The sequence below is a fragment of the Centruroides sculpturatus genome, unplaced genomic scaffold (genome assembly GCF_000671375.1).
Source record: "Centruroides sculpturatus isolate CEXI.00-Female unplaced genomic scaffold, Cexi_2.0 scaffold840, whole genome shotgun sequence".
Taxonomy (NCBI): domain Eukaryota; kingdom Metazoa; phylum Arthropoda; class Arachnida; order Scorpiones; family Buthidae; genus Centruroides; species Centruroides sculpturatus.
In genome coordinates this window covers 95,673-117,066 of record NW_019384981.1, presented here as the reverse complement: position 1 = coordinate 117,066, position 21,394 = coordinate 95,673, and the positions used below count along the sequence as shown (strand labels likewise).

Here is a 21,394-nt window from a genome sequence, read left to right as displayed (position 1 = left end):
TAATATTTATGATTTATTTTGTTATTTTTAAAATTTGTGAAAAGAATAATTAAATTATTAACTTTGATCATTTAGGTAAGATATTTTACTTTAATTCAGAGTAGTATTGTTCATTCTATTACTATGAATTACAATAAAGATATGAATTTATGTGAAAGCAAATTGAATGAGTTGCCTTATGATTAGTTATTAAGTAAATAATGATTATTAACATTTGGTTATTAAATATTAATTAAATTTACTCACAGCTTATCTTCAATTGTTAAAGTTTCTTTAACTTAAAGTTGATTTATTTCTGTTATACAGCATTAAAGAATATAAAAGTAATATTATACTGTGTGAAGTAATTATATTCAATCAGATTCAAAAATGGTTTGCAGTAATCTAGTTAATAATAATATGTTTTCTGCTTGTTCATAATTTGTTTTCATTGAGAGACAACATTCACTTGTATCTTTAGATTCATTAAAACTTTAAATAACTTTAATGAAAAATATTTATTTATGTAGAACTTTAAAACAATCAATTTTAATATATATTCAAAAATTAATATGTATTTATAACTACATTTGATAATTATAAAATTTACTGTTCTTTTTATAACAATCTATGAATATATTTTAACATTTTAACTGATTTTACAATTTTTATGTTTGAAGTTACTTTCAAAATTAATTCTGAATTTAATGTTTATTTTTAATCTATAAATCAATTTAATACAGTCAAATGTCTAATAATGGACATTTTTTGTGTTTTCATCAGTGGATGTTATTCAGAGGTTTGATTGTATTAAATTATAAAATTTTATATTTTTATATATTATAAAATTATAAAAAAGGAATATTGTAAAATGAATGATATGAAATACCACATTCCAAAATATTAGTTAAAGTATGTTTAACTGTCTTATGGTGTTAAAAATTATTGAATACACTTAAATATTATCACTATAATTTTACAACTTTTCATTGAGTTATCATCTTCAATCAACTAGAACAAAAATGGAGTAAGAGCATCGGGATGTAAATACAAAAGATGTTAGATTTTTTTTGGAACATGCATTTAGAATAACAATTTTAAATTTAAAATAATTAAAACAATATAAAAATATGTATATAAAATTTTATATTTGCTATATTGTGAACAAACCAAATTTATTATTCTGATCACTTTTTGTCTGTTGTCTTGTTTTGTATTACATTTTGTGCTAGCTCACTTTTCCCAAAGATGGACTTATCACACTGGATTAAACACTGAACAGAATGACCTCAAGACGCGTAATTTGCAGAGTAATTCTGTGTATTTACTTTACAAATTATATTTTGGACATGACAGGTTCATCTTCAGTCTTAATGCATAGATCCTTTTTTAGGATTTGTAGGAATATGTATAGATACTAGTAATTTCATAATAAAAACCTCACATGTACACACATGTGACAAAACTTCATCAAACAAGATCAGTTTAAACAGAGCATAAAACTTGAATGAAAATTTGTACAATTCAATATAACCTCCAGAAAAATTGATGAAATCATAATGTATTTATAGTACCTATATACTCTAATAGAATTTACAAAATACCCATCTGAAACATCCCTCACACACCTACATTCTATATAAGTTGCAAGATTTTTATTATGAAATTACTAGTGTATAAATATGCTTACAAATCATAGAAAAATCAGTAAAATACATAGAATTAATCTGCAAATTACATGTCTTGGCATCATTCTGTTCTGTGATTAATCCAGTGTAATTAGTCCATTGTTGGGAAAAATGCTCTAGCAAAAATCATACAAATCCAATTTACTTGAAAAGTTTAATAAGAGTGGTCCAATGGTTGAAAAGACTCGCTGTCAAATGATTGTGATTGTTTTAAAATATGAAGTTTCCTAAATGTGTACTATTTTGGAGTTCCTGCATACAAGTAACAATTTCAAAGCATGTCAAATGGGCTCAAAGGAACTTGATATAATACACCTAATTCTGTTGTTTGGCATGTATGATGTCTTTTTGATAATCAGATGTATGAGTAGCTAGCATTCTAGTGATTTCTGTATGAACATTTTTTTTTTTTAATAATATATATAAATGTAAATCTCAACTGTTTTCAAATATTAATGACTCTATAAGATATCGTTAAGATAAAATGAAATTAAAGATAAAATTCATTTTACTTGCATCATCTACTGATAAATATTTTATTTATTAAATTACATTTATTTGACATATAATTGATAAAAAAGGAGTATGAAGAGTGAAATTAAAATATATAGCAATTATAACTAGATATGATTTTGTAGAATTAAAGGATGTTTTTTGATAATACATGAGATTATTTGGTCTGTACGATTGTTCTACTAATCTTCTAGAATATTGGTTTTTAGAATTTGGTTTAGAATATCTCTGTTTTATTACTTTTTTTATTAATTTAACATTAATAATAAAATGTATTAATTTTAAGGTACAAAAACAAATTATGAGAACAACTCAAGCATCTCTAACAAATGTAAGAATTGAATGGCAGAACAGTTATGATGGAAATGAAGTAGTGATTCAGACACCTAAACAAATAATGAGTATATTCAATGGATGTAGGCAAATTATTTATGGATTTTGTCCAGAAGGTGTTAGTTTTGTAAGTATATTTATGAATTAAATACATGATTTTAAAATGTTATGTTTTATTTATCTAGAATATTACTTTTATAATAAATAAATAATAATAAATAACAACACAAACACATTCACCAGCTCACTCAAACACAATGATAACACACCAAACCAGCCAACATGCTTCAGTGACAATCCAGCCACTGATCACTAAGGCTGAAAAACAAACCATAACAACAGATGAAATGGACACAAGAAATGGATGAATTCATCATTTATATCTACTATAATATTACAAAACTCAAAACAGACATGATAGCATACAGACAGACAAATGTGACAAATTCACACAAAGATACTCAACCTCATTGTTACAGAGCAGAGGATTGTTGATCAGAAAAGAACAATTGTACACAACATCCTTATTTCATAAACAATGCTTGAACATATCAAACATTAAGTTGCACAGCAGTTACATCAATGTACAGAACATTAGATCATCAGAAGATCAGACACTTACTACTTCAAAAACAGTTACACATGAATACATGTACTGCACAACATGTATCAATAAAAACATAAAAACAACAATTGTGACTAATGAAACTATGTACACAGAATTAATTTAAAATACTCATAATTTTATTTTAAGAAATATTTATGAAATTACAGGTTTAAATACCACAGAAAGCACAAATGAATGTAACTTAATGAATATAATATTTGTCAGTGCAGGATGATACAAGTAAGATGAATTCTATCTTTAATTTCTTGTATAGATGTCATATCACATATAATATATGTCTTGAAACACTGTGTCTTCACAACAGACATACATCATTCTACAAAAAGCTACCATACTTAACATATGTCATATAATGAGAAAATTCTTAACACAGATACATGTACAAACAGCATGTAAATGAAACATTTGTTTTCTGTAGTTGTCTTGACTTTGGTTTAGCATAATACTAGGCACTGATATTTACACATATAGGGTATACTCCACTAACACAATAATAATAGTAATAATCTTTAGCACAACAATGTGTGCCTATTCCAAGTTTATATGTTGAACTAAAATATTTAAATTTATTACTTTTGTAATTTTATACTTTTTCACAGTGCAAAAAAAAACTATAAAATTTATTTTCTAGGTAAAGTTGAAGGCAGACATTGAAGGACAAGAATTTGAAACAGTATTATATGCCTCTGAATTAAATGCCACTGAAGGAATTGTAAGTCTAAATACTTTTCAATTATTGGGTGAATTTAAAATGTGTTTGTTTGCTAATTCTTAAACTGAATGAATTTACGCTCTAGATTCAAATGTTAATATATTTCAACATAATTAATAACATACAAACAGAAAAGAAAGATTACTAATATTATCTTATTAGAAATATTCAATTAAAGTATGTATTTTTATACTTTACAATTTTTATTATAGATGTTACATAAATTAGCTGCTCGATCCATTATTCGAGATTGGGAAGATGGTCTACTTGCTGATGACAGAGTTGATCAATTGCTAGAAAAAAAATCCAATAGAGAGAAAATAATTGAATTTAGTAAACAATTTAACTTGGTTACATCTCTTACTAGTTTTATTGCTGTTGAGAAAAGAACAGAAGTCAGTGAATTTAAAATAAAAATTTCTTGTAATTTAGATTTTTTATGATCTAATTTTTAACTTATTTCTAGGAAGAAGATTCTTCGTCATTTGATGGTTCCATTCTAAAATTTAATTTATTGGAAGAGATTGATGTTGATAACCTACTGTATATGAGTTTTGAAGATGAAAATGAAATGGCTATTACTCCTAAATCTGAAGGTTAGTTAAGTATACCATATGTAAAAACTAGACATTAATTTAATATTTAAATAATTTTGAATTAAAGACAGGTCAGTATAAGATAGTAGCTCCTTATTTTTGATACTGGAAATTGCCAATTTTGATATTTAATAAGTTTGTAATGAATAGATTTACATCCAAATAAATTATAATATAAAGTTTGTAAGAGTAAATATCAAGCATATTTTTAAAAATAGTTTTATAAACTTTATATTATAAATCTGAAATGAGAAACATTATCTGAAATATAATTAAAATGATGATGCAATATTTTAATTTTTGTTAATGATGAAAAAGTGTTGGAAGGAAATGTTATCAATTTTTTAAAACAGTATTTGTATGAGAAGTAAAATATTGAATGTAATTACCAAGAATTTTGATATAAATGGATAAATGCTCTTAGAGACAGTTAAAAAGAAAAACAAACCAGAAGTTATTTTTGAAACTAAACATGAATATTAGCAACTCTAAAATCCTGTAATGCAGTAATTTTTTATAATATGTGCAAACGTTTTTGCCTGCATTGAACAGGCATCATCAGGCAAACTAATCCCCAGCTGCTGAAACAATATAGGATTGCCATACACATGTGCAGAGGGGAGGTGATGTAAGATGAGAGAAAGAGGAAGGAGAGTAGTAAGATTTATAGTTTGAAGAAAGATTTCCATGCTGTGGGGAAGGATTCAATGTTGTGAAAATTAATAGCGGTGTTATTATGGGTGGCCTTACATATTGCCACCTGCTCAAGATGTTTGCACATATAAAAAAAATTGCTGGATTATAGGTTTTTAGAGTTTTTAATTCAAGTATATACCCAGTTTTGAATTAGTATTATAAACATGAATATCTGAATACAAAATAAATCTAAACATCTCTTAAGCAGTAATTTTTAATCTTATAATAAAGATTTGATATTAAAATTTAATAAAATATATACATGTATAAAGTAAGATTGTGAGGATTGTAACTTGGACACTTTTCAAAAGTAGAATTTAGTAATTAGGTTACTTATGAAAAAATAAGCAAGACAATTTCTGACACATTAATTTTTCAGTAGAATAGCTATAAATATTAATACACTTGTCCCAGCATTTCACCAGCTTTTGAAATTTTGACACATAAAAGTCTGTTAATTGCTGGCAGAATCACTGTAGTACATGTTCTTGAATCTCTTCATCACTTGAAAAATATTCTCCATCTAAATGTTCTTCTAAGGTCCAAAAAAAGGATCTTGAAGCCCAGATATGAAACTGATTGATTACCATTTTTTTAGACATTTAAAAAACACTTGGTAGATGAATCTTTTTCAAGCAGAGATGTGATAAAAGTAAGATACACTGCAGTATGACTGTGACAGCAATTAAGACTTTTGCAGATCAGTTAAGCAGAATTTTGGGACACATTTGAATGTGGTGATAAGTGTTTGTAATCTTATTACTGACTTCTCATATAATAAATTTGGTGATTAATATTTTTTAGGGAACATGAGATTTAACAATTGCAAGTATATATATACTCGCAGTACTTTAAATGGCAATATTAATTTCTTTTTATATTTACATATAAGCTTCATAGATTTTTGCCTTGGTCAATAACAATTTTTGATGATAAATATTTTTAAAAATATAGATNATGTATAATTTAATATCATTTTTTGACTGTGGAACCTTGTTATAATTAATTTTTATGATTTTATTTCAGGTAACACAAATATTTATCAATTTATTATTAATATAGATTTTTTTTAAACAGGTTTGCATGTTGACATTTTATCCAGAATTTGAAGCAGTTACAAATCCTCATCCTGAGATAATTATTGCATTAGATGCATCAAATTCTATGCAAGGGAAATTATTTGCAGATGCTTTGAAGACAGCTGTTCTATGTCTCAAAAATCTTCCACACAATTGTTATTTTAATATAGTAGTTTTTGGATCAGGTAATAATGAAAATGATTGTTATAATTCTACATATATTTTATTAAATATCATTATCTTATGCACTTTATTTTGTTCTTATTAGTACAGGTATGTGCCACTTAACATTCTGAAAAAGATGTTATTGAGCAAATTTTATAGAGAAACCTTATATAGTTTAGTCTATTACTCATAAAGGCCATATGTAATACAATTATAACAATGGTATGTGTCTAAATATATCAAAATACAAAATATTTGGGTGGATATGAATTTTTCAGCTCTGTTAAATCTTATGGGACCTCAGTAATATGAATATTGGGATTTAAATTTCCACTTATTCTCTGATTAAACTTTTATAATATTAATAATAATTTTTTTTTAATTCATCTTAAACTATAACATGTGACATTGGTTATGGAGAACTTTTGCACTTACTGAATAATAACTATTTCACGTTTTTACAGAATTTTTCATTTCTTGAAACTGTGGGCAAGGTCTAAACATATCTCTTAATTTGCATGTTTTTGCCTTTTATGATTGAGACTGTAGTTTAAGTCAATAACTGAATTAATGAGCCTAAGCAGTAAAACATATCAAAGTCACATTTGTACAAAATGTAATGCAATAATTTCATATTTTTATAGCTCAAATTGAAAATGTTTGTTGTAAGGTTTGTGGTGATGAGTCATCAGGTATGCATTACGGTGTTATAGTATGCGAGAGTTGTAAGGTATGTATTGATGTAGAGTAATTTCAAGTTCATTTGAACACAATATTATTTAATTTATGTGATATATTAATAATAAAGCTGTAAATTCAGGAGTATTTTTTAAGAATAATTCAACAAGAGCATTCTCTAGATTTTTTAATTTAAATTAATTTGTTATTATTTTGTTTTGTTAGCAAAATATGTTACCTTATCTACCATATCTATAATTGAGGTGGAGCATTAGCAAAGCCTCTTCTATGTGGCTTTGATATGTGGATTTTGATAAAATTTTGCCATTTTCCATTTATTGTGATGAGGAATTTAAAAATGTTACAAAAGTGGGGATCCATGACTTTCTTTCTCATGTGTGACAGAGCAATATCACAAAAATTACATGACTTTGTCGGGTGATGCCCCATGGTTGGTAGCACATCATCTATGGACTTATAGAATTGAGCTTGTTCTCAAAATCTGATGGCATAGTTTTGTCAAAATTGTCCCATTTTTCATTAATTGTAATGAGGATCTATTTAAATGCAAAAAATAGGTGTCTATGACTTTATTTTCAATATACAATGGGATCGATGTGACAATGTGCTCCCTGTTGCAATTGAGCACATCTAATGGATTTTAGGGGAAAAAAATAAAAAAACAGTATTATGTGCACCTAACAAAAAATAGACATGAAAAACAAAACATTCTTAAGAACAAAGCAGTTGCCATAGATTGCCACTTTGTGTCAGCAAGTGCAAGGATTGTCTCTCCATACCTGGCCAGTGCAAGGATCATCTCTCCCATGACCGGCAGGTATAAGGTTAGTTTCTTTGTGGTGACAAATGTGAACACATGACCTTTGCACTTATCAGGTACAAGGATCACCTCTTCTGTGCCTAATAAGTGCAGGAATCGCTTCTTTCTTTCTGGCTCCACCTCAATTCTTTTATGATACAACAAAGTTATGCAATATCCTAGTATCATATTATATATATACAGCTGACTATCCACATGAGGAATTTAAATGCTTTTGGCACTGTGCACAAATGATTTAAAATAAATGAATATCTAAATCATGATTTAGATACTTGAGCTAGATGTCCTTTTTCATCACATGAATCAGATGCAGCCAATTGATGAGTAATTATCGTCGAGTGGTTTCATATCATATTCTACAAAATGGCTCGGTGCATAGATGCTGCAACTGAGAAATTAATACTGGTTTACAATTTTCCTGAAACATGTGATAAAAGGGATGGAAAAAATAAAGATGAAAAGTGATAAAAATAATAAATTGATGTTTTGCTTTTGTTCCTTGTTTTTCTACAACAGGTGTGATCTTAGCAACACATGTGTCACTAAGATTGTTTTCACCATCATTCATCTTTGATTTATTCTCTGTTCCTTCTACCAGTCAATGTATAAATGAAGTGTAGTGGATATTGGTGATGTGGTTTGCATGGACGTCACATGATTATATGCTGACTTGATGTGATGAAATCGCTCATGTTGATACCCAGCTTAACATTATCTGTTCCATACTTTTATATATAGTTACATAATATATAAAAATTAATCATGTTAATGTGATTAGTTAAACTCTTTAATATTAAAGTTTTCCTTTAGGGTTTCTTCAGGAGGAGCCAATCTAAACAAGTAAATTATTATTGCATGGAACAGAAAAATTGTATTGTTGATAAAGTAAACAGAAATAGGTGTCAGTATTGCCGCTTACAGAAATGTCTAGCACTCGGAATGATCAGAGATGGTGAGTTAGCTTCAGACGTATCTCTTGTCTAATGAAATTATTAAAAGACGAAAATAGGTTTGTATTAACCTTGAGAAGACAACTGTAGTGGTTTTGAAGAAAATTTTGGAATCTTGTGGTTCTTTGTTAGTGGAGGTTTTAAATGCAGACATTTTAATGTGAAACAAGAAGAACCAGATTCACATATGAATTAAACAAGTTATGCCCTTGACCTTTCATTATTAGGTTACAGTTTTAAGGCTTCAAACTTTTAAATTTATTGTTGCTTAGTGAGTGGGGTAAAGGGCTTCCTATGTGTTATAAGTTAGGACCAAAGCAAGTCTAAATTTAGCTGTAGCTGTATTGATTTATAATTTAAAATATAGTCATTGACACATGTCCAAATAATTAAACATATGAGAGAGATCCAGTAATCTAATGTAAATTATATTGCCAAAATCATCAAAGATGGTAAAAGTTAACTACAAGTTACAGAAAATAAGCTCTTCTAATTATATCAAGTATAAACTCAATATATCAAGTCAAATGGAAATTGAATTTCCTCCAAATATTAAATACATTTAAGTTATTTCATCTTAAAATAAATAGAGTATGGTTAATATTATTTTCTTAATAATGTATTAAATTTATTTATGTTAATGGACAATTGAAACATTTTACATTAAAGTAAAAGTTACGCAACATTATATTGCAACAGAATACATTGCATCAAAGCATAATTCTGAGTAATTTAACTTTTGGTACATAAAGTGTTTTGTATACTGAATTAAGTTAATTAAATGTTTTTGATTTTAATTATTTATAACTATAAATAATTACAAATGAAACTAAAGGCTGGTTTGATGCAATTAAAATAAACATAATATATTTTTAGCTATAAATTTTAAATTAGCAATGAAGAAGGGTGTGGCTTATTTAATTTATGTAAAAATAGAAAAATTTTAATGGATTAGATTGTAGAAGAATGATTTAGTACAGTGGATATGAATTGATGTGCCATAAACTTATTGTACATATACTATAAATATTCAGAAATTCATTTTAAAATGCTGATTTTCTGTTTATATTTTAATATTATTTGCTTATTTTTATGCAAAAATACTGTAGATCTTTAACATTGCATTTCGTTCATATAAAAGCATCTTTAGTGGTACACCGACATGCCAGTGTGCAACCAACTTGTGCACACACGGCTAGATGAAGGAGGTTGAGAACAATGTTAAAAATATAATTCTTTTGACAAGTTGTTAAAATTAAACTTAAATTACAAAGCAAGTTATGTCATTGGAGTATTTATTAGCATTTTACTCTTCTAATATAATAGTTTTCATTTACATGAAAGTTATGCATATTATTTTTTAATATTTATTCTCAGTATCAATAAATAAAAAGAAAATACAGGGTACGTTGTAATAATAATCTTTTATAGTAAAATCTTTAAATGCAATTTTTGTTAGAAGTCAATGTAAAATAGTTCATCCTTATGCAATGACACAATTCTTCATTATACACTGAATACCATACACTATACATTTAAAGAAGCTAATCTTTGATGACGATTGGTTTATTTATATGATAAATATCATTCTATAGTTGATTGATTTGGCAACAAGACATTTGTCTTGCAAAAAAACATTTTGCAAGACAAATGTCTTGTTGCCAAATCAGTCATAAGTGTTAAAGGCTGACTTCTTTATATAATGATCAGTGTTCAACCTACAAAGTAAGTAGAGATGCTTCAATATATTATCTTTGTTTCTTAGAAAATAAATTTCTATTTATTTATGAGGTTTTTGATTTATGATAGGCTTTTGGGAAAAAAGTATGCTTGTAAATCAGGGTTGCACTGTAATTCAATCAAAACATACACACAACTTTAAGTTCGGCATATACCAATTCATGAAATTATAGAGTTCTTTTAATTATTATAACAACAACAATCTTTTTGTAATTCTACAGATACATTGGACAGAAATTTTCATAACAGTCAATTTAAATAATTCATAATACATTTGCTCAATAGACAATATAAATATAGAAAGGTGGATGCATTATGTGAGAATGAATTTTGTATTTGAGCTTAAAATATTTTTAGATTAAAAGACAAAAACATAGAAGTTATGTATATATTTAATTGCAAATGTTTTTGGCATACATTATGCCATTCTCTAGCCAACATACATACAGAACAGAATTGAAGTTTAAAATCAAAATGTTTTTTTTTTTCTAACAGAATAGAATTTAACATCGAGTAGAATATAATTCAAAATTAAAAGTTAAGAACAAAAATTCTCTCTTGCCATCTGCCATCTCTCTTGTTGTCTGCAATGAGACAGCCAGGTGGTGGGGGATGAGGTCCAACATATCTGGGACAGACTACCCTCAAAAAATTCCCAGGGGTTTCTCGACTTGCCCAGATTTATTTCTGGGTCCACCAGAATGATATGCCAATGTCTTAATCGCTAGGCAATCTGGCAGTCACATTTAAGAGGTTTGTTCACTATATTTCCAAAGGTTTTGAAATAAAAATCAATGAAAATATTCAAATTTTGCTTACTTTATTATTTCGTTTACAATATAACATTTGAAAAATAAATTATGTACTGCAAAATTAACTTAGTGTGTGTACAGCAGTTCTCCAAATTGGAACATTAAAAATAAATGTATATGACTAATATTAAGTGATTGTATTATTTAATGCTAAGTAATTGAAGTTGTTATAAATCCTCAAAATATTTTTGTTCAAACAAATTTTAGTTTGAAAATATCAGCAACTTCTATAAGACTTAATGTTATTTTCAAACTGTTGAGAAGAAAATGTGGCTACTTTAAAGAAAGTTTAAGTAAAGTAGAAACATTTTTGGATCTAGATTTAGATTGCAATGGAATTGGATTATAATTTTATTTTAAATTAATTACTCAAAAATCCATTTATTTATTGTATGTTAGCTAATTGGAGAAATCCATCAGCAATCAAATAAAACAAGAAATAAAGTTTGAAAAAAATCAGGTTTAAATGGCAGTTACAATGTATAGGTTATACATGCTGTCTGGTAGCTACCACCCCTGTCACATTACATGATGTTCATTTTTAGTCATATGATGATTCCCATGCTTTATAGAAAGTTTCTGATTAGTTTGATAAGTGTAATTATTTTATGTAACAGAAAATTAATAATTCAGAATTTATGAAAGTACCATATCAAACCCTGTTTGCATTAACTAGTTTGATTTAACATGTAAATTCATATACTAGATGTGTGGGAAAAGAAAATGACATTTCACTGTATATTATTTCACAATTTTTGTTGGCATCTCTCATGAATTTTTTAGCAAATTATAATTTTATTCTTGACTCTAGTTGTATATATTTAATTTTTGTAGGATTATTGCTTTACTTATTCACATTCTTTATGTAATTTTCAGGTATGAATTATATGAAGAAAGTCTGGAAGATCGCCATAATGATGGATTATCAGAAACTGTATCAAATACCATAGAATCAGAAAATTTGACAGATGTGGTTTCATCTGCAAGAACAGATCATGGCACAATAGCCACTCACAATCTTCACGTTGGCCAAGTCGAAGGCGTCATTACCACAGCTCCATCTGTTCAAGTTATACCACAATTAGCATGTCCACCTGTCACTTATACATTAGCATATCCAACAGCACCATATGGTTATATGCAAAGTGTAACTCCATTTCCACATTCACCAATGCCTTTACATGCAGCTTATGTTCCATCTCCGGCAGCATATCCATATGGTGCTCTTACTAATTTATCTTATTATACTCCAAGTGCTACAAGTACAACTCATCTTCGTCATTCTACACCTGGATTATATACCAACCAAGTAGTTGGAGTTCCGGTATCTAGAGCTCAATCTGTTTTACCTCTGGGTGGTCATGCTGTTATGGCTACACAATCGCCACCAACTCCAGCAATACCATCTCAACAACAACAGGTATGACTTTTAGTTTGTTTAAGCTAATTTTATCTTTTGATAAATATTAAATATATAATTTATATAAATTTTATATTATTATATTGATATAATAAGATTAAATGTAAATAAGTGTGTGTGTGTGTGTGTAAACATTGTATAATAATGTATATGGTTATCATTTGGCCAATTTTGCTGTGGCCCTCAGCACAAGTAGGCATGCACAAACTAAATTTGGTTTATTTGTAAAATAGAGGTTGGGCTTTTTCAAACATGGAAGGGAATATTTATGTAGAAGGGCTGTTTTTGAAAGAAGAAAATACTTTTTAAGTGGTACATCTTTTCCAGGAAAATTGATCTTTTGTTTTAAGACAGGTAGTAATTTAGAAATTGACTGGACTTTCTTCTCTTTGACATAGAAACCATGGGTATTTCTCTAATCATATCACAATCAATGCTATCTAATACCATTGTTTCCAGAATGTTTCTCTTTGAATGCTTTATTGGTGAAGTAAAATTTTGCTCTTCTACTGTCTGCTTTTCAGCAAATCTTTTTTATTGTTGACAATGATACTCCAGCAATCTGATTTTCATGCTTTGTAGAATGAGCAACAGGATGATAAAATTATCATTTTTAGCTTCTCTATCACAGAATTGAAGACATGCAAAATTTTTCATTCTGCAGTGAAAGGATTTGTTATAAGATGGTAAAACAAAACACAAAAGAATATGAAAAGATAAAGTAAATTTCTTACTAAATTTACTACTAAAATAAATGAGCTTGTGTAGCCTTTCACCATATTGTGATCAGATAAACAATTGTTACTTAGGTTAATATTAGGATGTCTGATTCTGATCAGTTTTTTCTTCAGGAGAACTGACAAACTTGAAACACACATGGGGATATTAACTCTTTTTTGTGGGAAAGTGTATGACTGTTAGAGAAAGGGGAGACATGTGACTAACCTTTGAATTTCTCTTTTAAAACAAGTTTATTTACATGAGGAGTTATATATATTTTACATTGTGTCTTTATTGGTGCATAACATGTGAGTGCATCCCCAAAAGCAGTTAATAGATGATCAGCACAACTCTATAGTTAAAGGGAAAGTATGATGTACAGGGGCAAAATACTACTAATTTGAAGTGGAGAACATATATTTTAAATTAAATTAATTAAAAATATGATTAAAAATTGCAGCCTGGCATTGTGACAATCTCACAATAAATAATTACTCATTCTGTTAGGAGATGATTCAGCATATGATGAGAGGACTTGTTCTAATCATTAAATTTATCTTGATTAGTCACTTAACTCTCTGGGTTAGTTCATGGAGAGGAGTAGCAACAATAGAGATGACTCTCTATCATTGCTGCTTGTTGCTTATCTGAATGTTCAGACATGACACTCTTACTTGTCTCTGCCCTTGACTCAGATTTCTCAAAGATCTCCCTCTCCAATACTACATGTAAGCTATTATTGTGGACAGTTGATTTGCTTTCTCATCTTCTTCTCTGATTACATTTATTGTTTCAACACAGTCAATAGAGTCCAATTACTTACATTTATATTTTTGCAGTTAGAGTTCCATTTGATGTGACATAAAATCTTTTTCTATTTTATACTTGATTATGTATCAGGGACAGAATCTCCTAAAAAAGGCCTGTAGTTTTTAATTAATCTGGATTTACTTCCAGATTTTCCAGAACTGTAGTCTGAAAGCTTATTCCTACAGCTTTCAATCAAGGTGCACACACTTAGGGGGTGTACCACAAAATGTATTGATGGAAAAAAAGGCGATACAACACATGGATGATCTGCCAAGGGGAAGGATGTCTCCTGAGAGAACTTTTTTGGGGGAAACTGGCCTGTATTAGTTGTTAGACATTTGAAGAAACCCAAGAAAATGCCACGTGGCCAGCTTATTGGTGAGATGCAAACCCATGACCAATTACCCATGTTCACTGGTGTAATTCATTCATCCATTGGTGGATCTTGCAATGCAAAATATAATGTTGAGAAGTGTGAGTGCAATAACACTTCTTACATATATTACTAAAAGTACTAAAACAACAAGAACTCTATATTGATAAAGATGTAGGGGTGTAGCAAAAAAAATTATAAAGTTGAATTGCCACTATTAGGAAAAGGTTGGAAAATGCTGTCTTAATCTTTTGACTATCCAGCCATTCATTTCTATTTCTTGGAAGTTTCATCATGCATAATACAACTAAGAAAGTAAAGCCTGGACCTATTTAGGCTTATATTAAGTAAGCAAGTATAGCTTGCCACTAACTGTGATAAAATTCAAGTTGAAATAATGTTTACAATTAGAAATTTGTACAGGGTAGGAATGTTAATAATTTTCTTGATTGAAAATAGTTAATATTTCTGCTCTGTATTTTCTAAGCCACTACAAAATGCCACCATATGGTTAACATTACAGAATATGATATCAAAAAATTGAAAAGATCATAAAGTATAAAAAGTAAGCAAATTTAATTAATGATGATGATAAATAATAATTATAATACAATACAAATATTTGGCAGAAACAGTTAAAACTACTATTTTCTAATAACAACTGCAGATAGAAGTGGCACCATACAACTAATATTGGCATGACATTAACCAGCGATTGACACTTGGAAGACTAAAAATATAAACTGCTGTAAGGAAACAAAACATAGATGATTATCAGTTGTTTCAGCAATGTAAACTTCACTTTAAGATTAAAATCAAAAGGTTTTGTGTCTGTTGACTTCCATAAACAAATATTTTAAAATTGTTCTTGAAATTTTAACATTTCAACAATAGAACGATTTAACTTTAAAAGAATTATCTGAAAATTTGCTATTATGTTTTCATAATAGATACATTAAATATCTTGGTGCTAAATTACACTTTTTTAAAGAATTTGCTGAATGTTCAGCAACTTTTGAAAATGTTCTTTTTTTCCGGTTTTGTTTGTATTTTCAATAAGATTAGCATCTGCTTATTTCTTTAAACTGCTTGCCATTGATTTGATCATTGTCTTCATTTTTAAATGGAAATGATAAAGAAATAATAAAATTTATTCAGTTTCTACACAAAAACTAGATGAATTAATAATTTTTATGCAGTTTTTACATGAAATTATTTCTAAAAATTCTAGTTTCAGTACTTAGACAAATTTTGATAATTTTATTATGTAACTAGCTGAGATATCTGGCTTCAATTGGAAAAATGATATATTAAGTAAAGGCAATATACTCATATAAAAATGTATATATGAAAAAGGAATATGTGCTTATAATAGAACCAATTAAAAACAATCTTACATCAAAATTTACCCTAAATACATTCTATAGCCTGAGAAGGATTCAGCCATTCTCATGTGATAGATAGACAGACAGGTATGAATTCAAAAGTAGCCTGTATCCTTTTCAGGACTATCCTGATATATATATGAATGTTTATACAAATTGGTTCAACTGTTCATGTGATACTTGAACAAATGGACAGAAAAAAAGATGGACATGAATTCAATTTTATATATATATATATTGTTTGCTTTAAATACATGTTAGCTTCACTTTGGAATTCATTTAAAATGGTAATATATTAAATAAAGATTCATTAATTACAATAATATTTACAAATATAAGACAATAAACTTATAACTGAAAAGTTTGTTATTCTATTAAATGCTGTTTGCATTGTTTTTACATAATATTAATTTAACTTGTTTTATGGTTTATTAATTTAGTCTACTTTGTAATAGAAAATAAAGCATATTTTATTTTATAGATACAAAATCCCATTTCACAACTCAATCAGCAGCAGATGGGTTATTTACTTGCTGCTTATCGAGTGGGCATGCTAGCTATGGAAACACTTGCCCGCAGAGTGCACGATGATAGACCACAAGCAAAATATGCTAGAAACCCACCTTATGGAGAGGATGTTAAATGGCTCTTGAATGTAGCCAAAAAATTAGGTAAGTAAAATTATTGACTGTTTCCAATAATTACAGATTGACCATCACTAATCCAGCATCATTGGGACTTGTAGGATGCTGGATTACATATGGTTAGGTTAGAATACACTCAACCCAATAGCTAACAATCTCATATACAGTGAAAACTGCATAGTTTATCCATAGAGTCTTTGTATAAGTTAGCTGTATTAAACAACTACCTGTGTAACACAACCACGGGCATCAATTTTTGGTCCAAAACAATATACAACAACTGTAATAAGTGACCACTTCCGCAAATATATCTGGTCTAAACTATTGTTCGACCATTGTCCCACCCTTGAAATTAGGTGCAAGTGTTAATAAATTGGTCTAGCAACAAAGAACATTCATTTCAATTTGTTGGAAAATGTCCGAAAAACGAAAGAAATGCAAAGTGCTGTTGTTAGAAGATCATATTAAAGTTATCACAACAGCAATTAGCGGCGAAATTTAACTGTGGGAAAACTAAATTTATTTTACCGTAGACCTACAGTATGTTCCTTAAGGGTATAAAATATTGTACACGATACAATTAATTGGCTGATCTCATTGTTTGATAAAATTTATTTTATTTATTTATTTATTATTATTATTTATTATTTTTTTTTTTTAAGCTTATATACAGTGCATGTGCGATAAATAGTTTCTGTATCAACCTATCTTATTTCCACGATATTTTTAGAAAAATAATATCCAAGTAATTTTTGCACGCAAAATATTCAAAAAACAGTAAATGCGTTAATGCAAAAATCTGTTTTACAGGCAACCTTCCTTTTTTTGATTCTGCAATGACAATCATGGAATGTAATGAAATCGTATAATGAGAAAAAAATAATAAAATTGTTTTATTATTAATTAATAATTTTTCTTATTGTACTTAAGAAAAATATTAAATATTAAAAAATACAGTATTTTTAAAGTTAAAATAAGATTAAACTAATGAAAACCAAAACCAAAGTGATGCAGAGATAGGACGCGCTTGTATATCGATGACGTAATACTACATGTATTACATCATCGATATACAAGCGCGAGGAGTGAACAAAAAGAACTGAGTCGAATTAATTAAGACGGAAAAAAGAAAGTGTGCATTATAATCGAGAAAATACGAGTATTGTATTAATCTTTAAAATATTGGCATTAAATCTGTCTTATAATATCACGATGACTCCTGTAAATCAGGTTATCAGATAAGAATAAAATTCAATACCAATATAGCTCTATCATTGAAAAATTTCACTTATTTTTGCTCACCTCGAGTTTTGCTTTTTAGTAGAAATGGCTAAAAAGTGCATAAAATACATACGGAAATATGTTATTACAAGACCACCTGTCTAAAACACCACTTTTTGAAGGAACCGTGGGTGGTCGCCATAGACAGGTTTTAGTATATTTAAAAAACTCCATAAATCAATACAAGTTGGTTAATAAAGAAAGAAAAAATGAACATTAAATGAAAATTTAATAAAAATTAAAATACATCTGGATACAAGTCCAATTTTGCTTGCCATGACCATTCACCAGGAACAACTATTTCCATTGCAGAGACAACCTTTGAATGTAGAATGGAAAGTAGAATGGAAATAGTTGTTCCTGGTGATTGGACATGGCAAGCAAAATTGGACTTGTATCCAGATGCATTTTACTTTTTATTAAATTGTAATTCTGCCAGCCCTTTTCTACAAAAAACATTAAATGAAAATTCTTGTCAGATTATGATCCATCTGTGCAACATTGAGCACCCCAAACACTAGAGGTGGTTTGGTGGGGCAACATGGAAATTTGAAATTATGTTAGTCAAAGTTAGTAATATTTTAAATGAGAATTGGAATTTAATACTTTAATATTAACATGTTTGTTTTCATTAATAATAATTCATAAACTAACATATTTATATAACAGCCAGGAAAGTGTGACAATTGCTCAAAAATTGACCCCCAAAGATTTTTACATTTTTGGACTTGGAACCTTGAAACATCAAGAAATGAAAATAAATTTAGGGTTTTTCTGTATGTGTATAAGATTGTGTGTGGGAGGGGCACAATTTTGTTCACCCTCTTTGAAGCTTAATAATTCCTGTGCTTTTTGTTGAAAATTTTTCTGAAATTTTTGTTGGGATGTTTGTTTATTAGGGGGATTGATGCTATTGAATTTTGGTGGTCTAAGGTTGAGGGGATGGGGAGATAAAGGGCATGTGTATCGCCAGTAGGGTCAGACTTATTGACAATTTTACTCATTATTAGCATTTATTAATGTAATTTATTAATAGTTTTTATAAAACTCTTTTTATTATAAAAAGTCTTTTAAATAAATTATCATAACAGATGATATCACCACAATTTAAATGTTTTGTTGGAAAAGTTACACAACTCATTGCTGGATTATTTTTTGTTTTTGGAATTTTATTTTAAACAATATTACATATAAACGTTTTAAAGAATTACTATTATGAAAATTTTCAAAAAAAATTTATTTGATTAATTTATGAAATTCTTTAAATAAAATTAAATTGTGAATGTCTTAATACTGTCATTAGTGGATTTAATGTGTTGTTTCAATCTTCAGTTAATAGTTGATGATCTATTGTGTCAAATAAAATGAATAAACAAGCACAAGGAATCATAAAAAGTTTTTAAAATTTAATGAAAAGTACTTGCAAAGTTTTAATTCTAGTATCTAAACTGTTAGGCTAAATTTTCTGATATACAAGGTCTGTTCAAAAAGTATTGGATCTTTGGTTGGCAGAAATAAGTTTATTGACTTTGAGGTACAAAACCCCAATCCCCTTCAAAGTAGTCTCCTTGGTAATGTATACACTTCTCCCAGCGTTCCTCCCATTGCTGGAAACACTGCTGGAACACATCTTTTGGAATGGCCATCAGCCGGTCCGTCGGATTCCGCACAATGTCTTCTCTCGACTAAATTCGGGTTCCTTTTAGCGGCATTTTCAGCTTGGGAAATAGCCAAAGGTCCCACGGAGCCATGTGGGGAGAGTATGGAGCATGACGAACCACAGGAGTATTGTGTTTGGCGACGAAAGCTCGAAACAGATGCGCAGAATGGGCGGATGTGTNGCGATTAGTAACAATTTATATTTTGGGGGCGAAAAACAATTTTCTGGGCGATATAGTAAAACATTATATTAAGAATAATTAGATATTTTATTCGTTATATCATACAATAATTAAACAAATAATATTATACTAGTCACTAGTCTATTCAATGCAGTACGAAGTTGGCGTTAGTCTTGGTCCTCGGCATCGGAATTTTGAAGTGAAGGGGGCAACGATTCGTTAGAGGTTGAGAAACACTGTTTTAGACTTTGTGTAAAAAATTAAAGGAATTCTTGTTTGACGTATCTTGAGTATTGTTTTCTTTGCAATTGGAGCATCCTGAGTCAATAGAGAGGGCAAACCAAACTAGTGGCCAGCACACATTAAAACATTATTTTTTGAAATTACTCGAAATTTTAAAACACAAGCTGGGTCTGGGCCCCAATAGTTCATACCGGCTTCGTTATGTGCTTAGCCCATCAATAGCCGAGTGAATAAAACACCAGTAGTTGGTCACAGGTTTGCATCTTGCCAACAGGATGGAGTTTCCAGGTTTTCTTTACTTACATCTAAATAGGGTCAGTTTCTTATAGAAAGGCTTCCTGGGAAGTATACCTCCTTGCCAGATTGATGGGAGAAGGCAATGTAACACTTGAACAATCTATCCATTCTGAGATACTTAACTGCCTTCCTTATCTTATAATATAATTGAGATGGGTTGATAATGATAATAAGTGCAGAACCCAAACAGTTAGGAGTTGAAAGTTGAAATTTGGTACACAGTTGGGATACATCATGAGAATGCACATTAAGAAGTAATTTTTTGAAATTCCCACCGTGGGGGAGAGGGAAAGGGTTAAGGATTACCCAAAGAACTTGGCTTCTACTGTACTATTTTAGATGCCTTTCTTGCATTTATGTGGGAAATCAAACATATTTTTAGACCCTTCTAAAAATTCTCAATGATATTTAGTGTTCCATTGTATATAAAGTTGACACGGAGAGTGCATGCACATAAGTACGCTTTACTCAAAGTCCATCTTAATGTTCAAATTTATATTTATGAATGATTCTGGAAGATCCAGCTTATTTTTCAAATTTAGTAAACCCGAAGAACCCAGAAAAAGTTACAAAAATGTTTATTATTCATATATTTGTTTTGATTCTACAATTAGACACTGAAAACTTCACCAATATCCAACTAATAGTGTCTTATATTCTGCCTGACAATTTTAAGAACATTTTATTGCTTATAGGAAATTACCTGCTACCTGAAACTAACTTGATTTTATGTGCTGATTTTAATTAACTATGTTAATCAAGGGATACCCGTATACTTTTATATGTGGATTACACAGGATTTGTTAATGAATAATAAATAATGGCTTTTATTTCTTTTTTCAGTCATATAAATTTGATTGTGGATTAATAACAGGATAAACTAATTTAATAAAATATTTAAATTTAATAATTTGGCAATTATTAAAAATATATATAACTGTTAATTAGAAAAAATAACTAAAAATTTGGA

At 28.8% G+C, this 21,394-nt stretch overlaps 2 protein-coding genes across 3 annotated transcripts in view; both read left to right on the top strand.

The window, feature by feature from the left end:
- Positions 1-9,300, top strand: part of LOC111632797 (poly [ADP-ribose] polymerase 4-like) — a 38,233-nt gene extending 28,933 nt beyond the window's left edge. For both annotated transcript variants that reach the window (XM_023377327.1, XM_023377326.1), the window contains exons 21-26: positions 2,467-2,640; positions 3,773-3,853; positions 4,066-4,248; positions 4,320-4,449; positions 7,034-7,119; positions 8,719-9,300. In XM_023377327.1, coding sequence (XP_023233095.1) covers positions 2,467-2,640; positions 3,773-3,853; positions 4,066-4,248; positions 4,320-4,449; positions 7,034-7,119; positions 8,719-8,892 — 828 coding nt within the window. In that variant the 3' untranslated portion in view covers positions 8,893-9,300. The remainder of the gene's footprint in view (positions 1-2,466; positions 2,641-3,772; positions 3,854-4,065; positions 4,249-4,319; positions 4,450-7,033; positions 7,120-8,718) is intronic.
- A 1,260-nt stretch (positions 9,301-10,560) lies between these two features.
- On the top strand, positions 10,561-16,896 carry LOC111632787 (zinc finger SWIM domain-containing protein 8-like). Its single transcript, XM_023377315.1, has 3 exons — positions 10,561-10,583; positions 12,245-12,830; positions 16,600-16,896. The coding sequence occupies exons 1-3, from the start codon at positions 10,561-10,563 to the stop codon at positions 16,795-16,797; spliced, it is 807 nt and encodes a 268-aa protein (XP_023233083.1). The 3' UTR covers positions 16,798-16,896.
- The last annotated feature ends 4,498 nt before the right edge of the window (positions 16,897-21,394 follow it).

Excerpts from the sequence above, each read along its gene's own strand:
- LOC111632787 (XM_023377315.1), top strand. The coding sequence starts at position 10,561 with ATGATCAGTGTTCAACCTACAAA. Across the intron at positions 10,584-12,244 it reads ATCAGTGTTCAACCTACAAA|GATTATTGCTTTACTTATTC; the intron begins GTAAGTAGAGAT and ends TAATTTTTGTAG. Across the intron at positions 12,831-16,599 it reads TACCATCTCAACAACAACAG|ATACAAAATCCCATTTCACA; the intron begins GTATGACTTTTA and ends TTTATTTTATAG.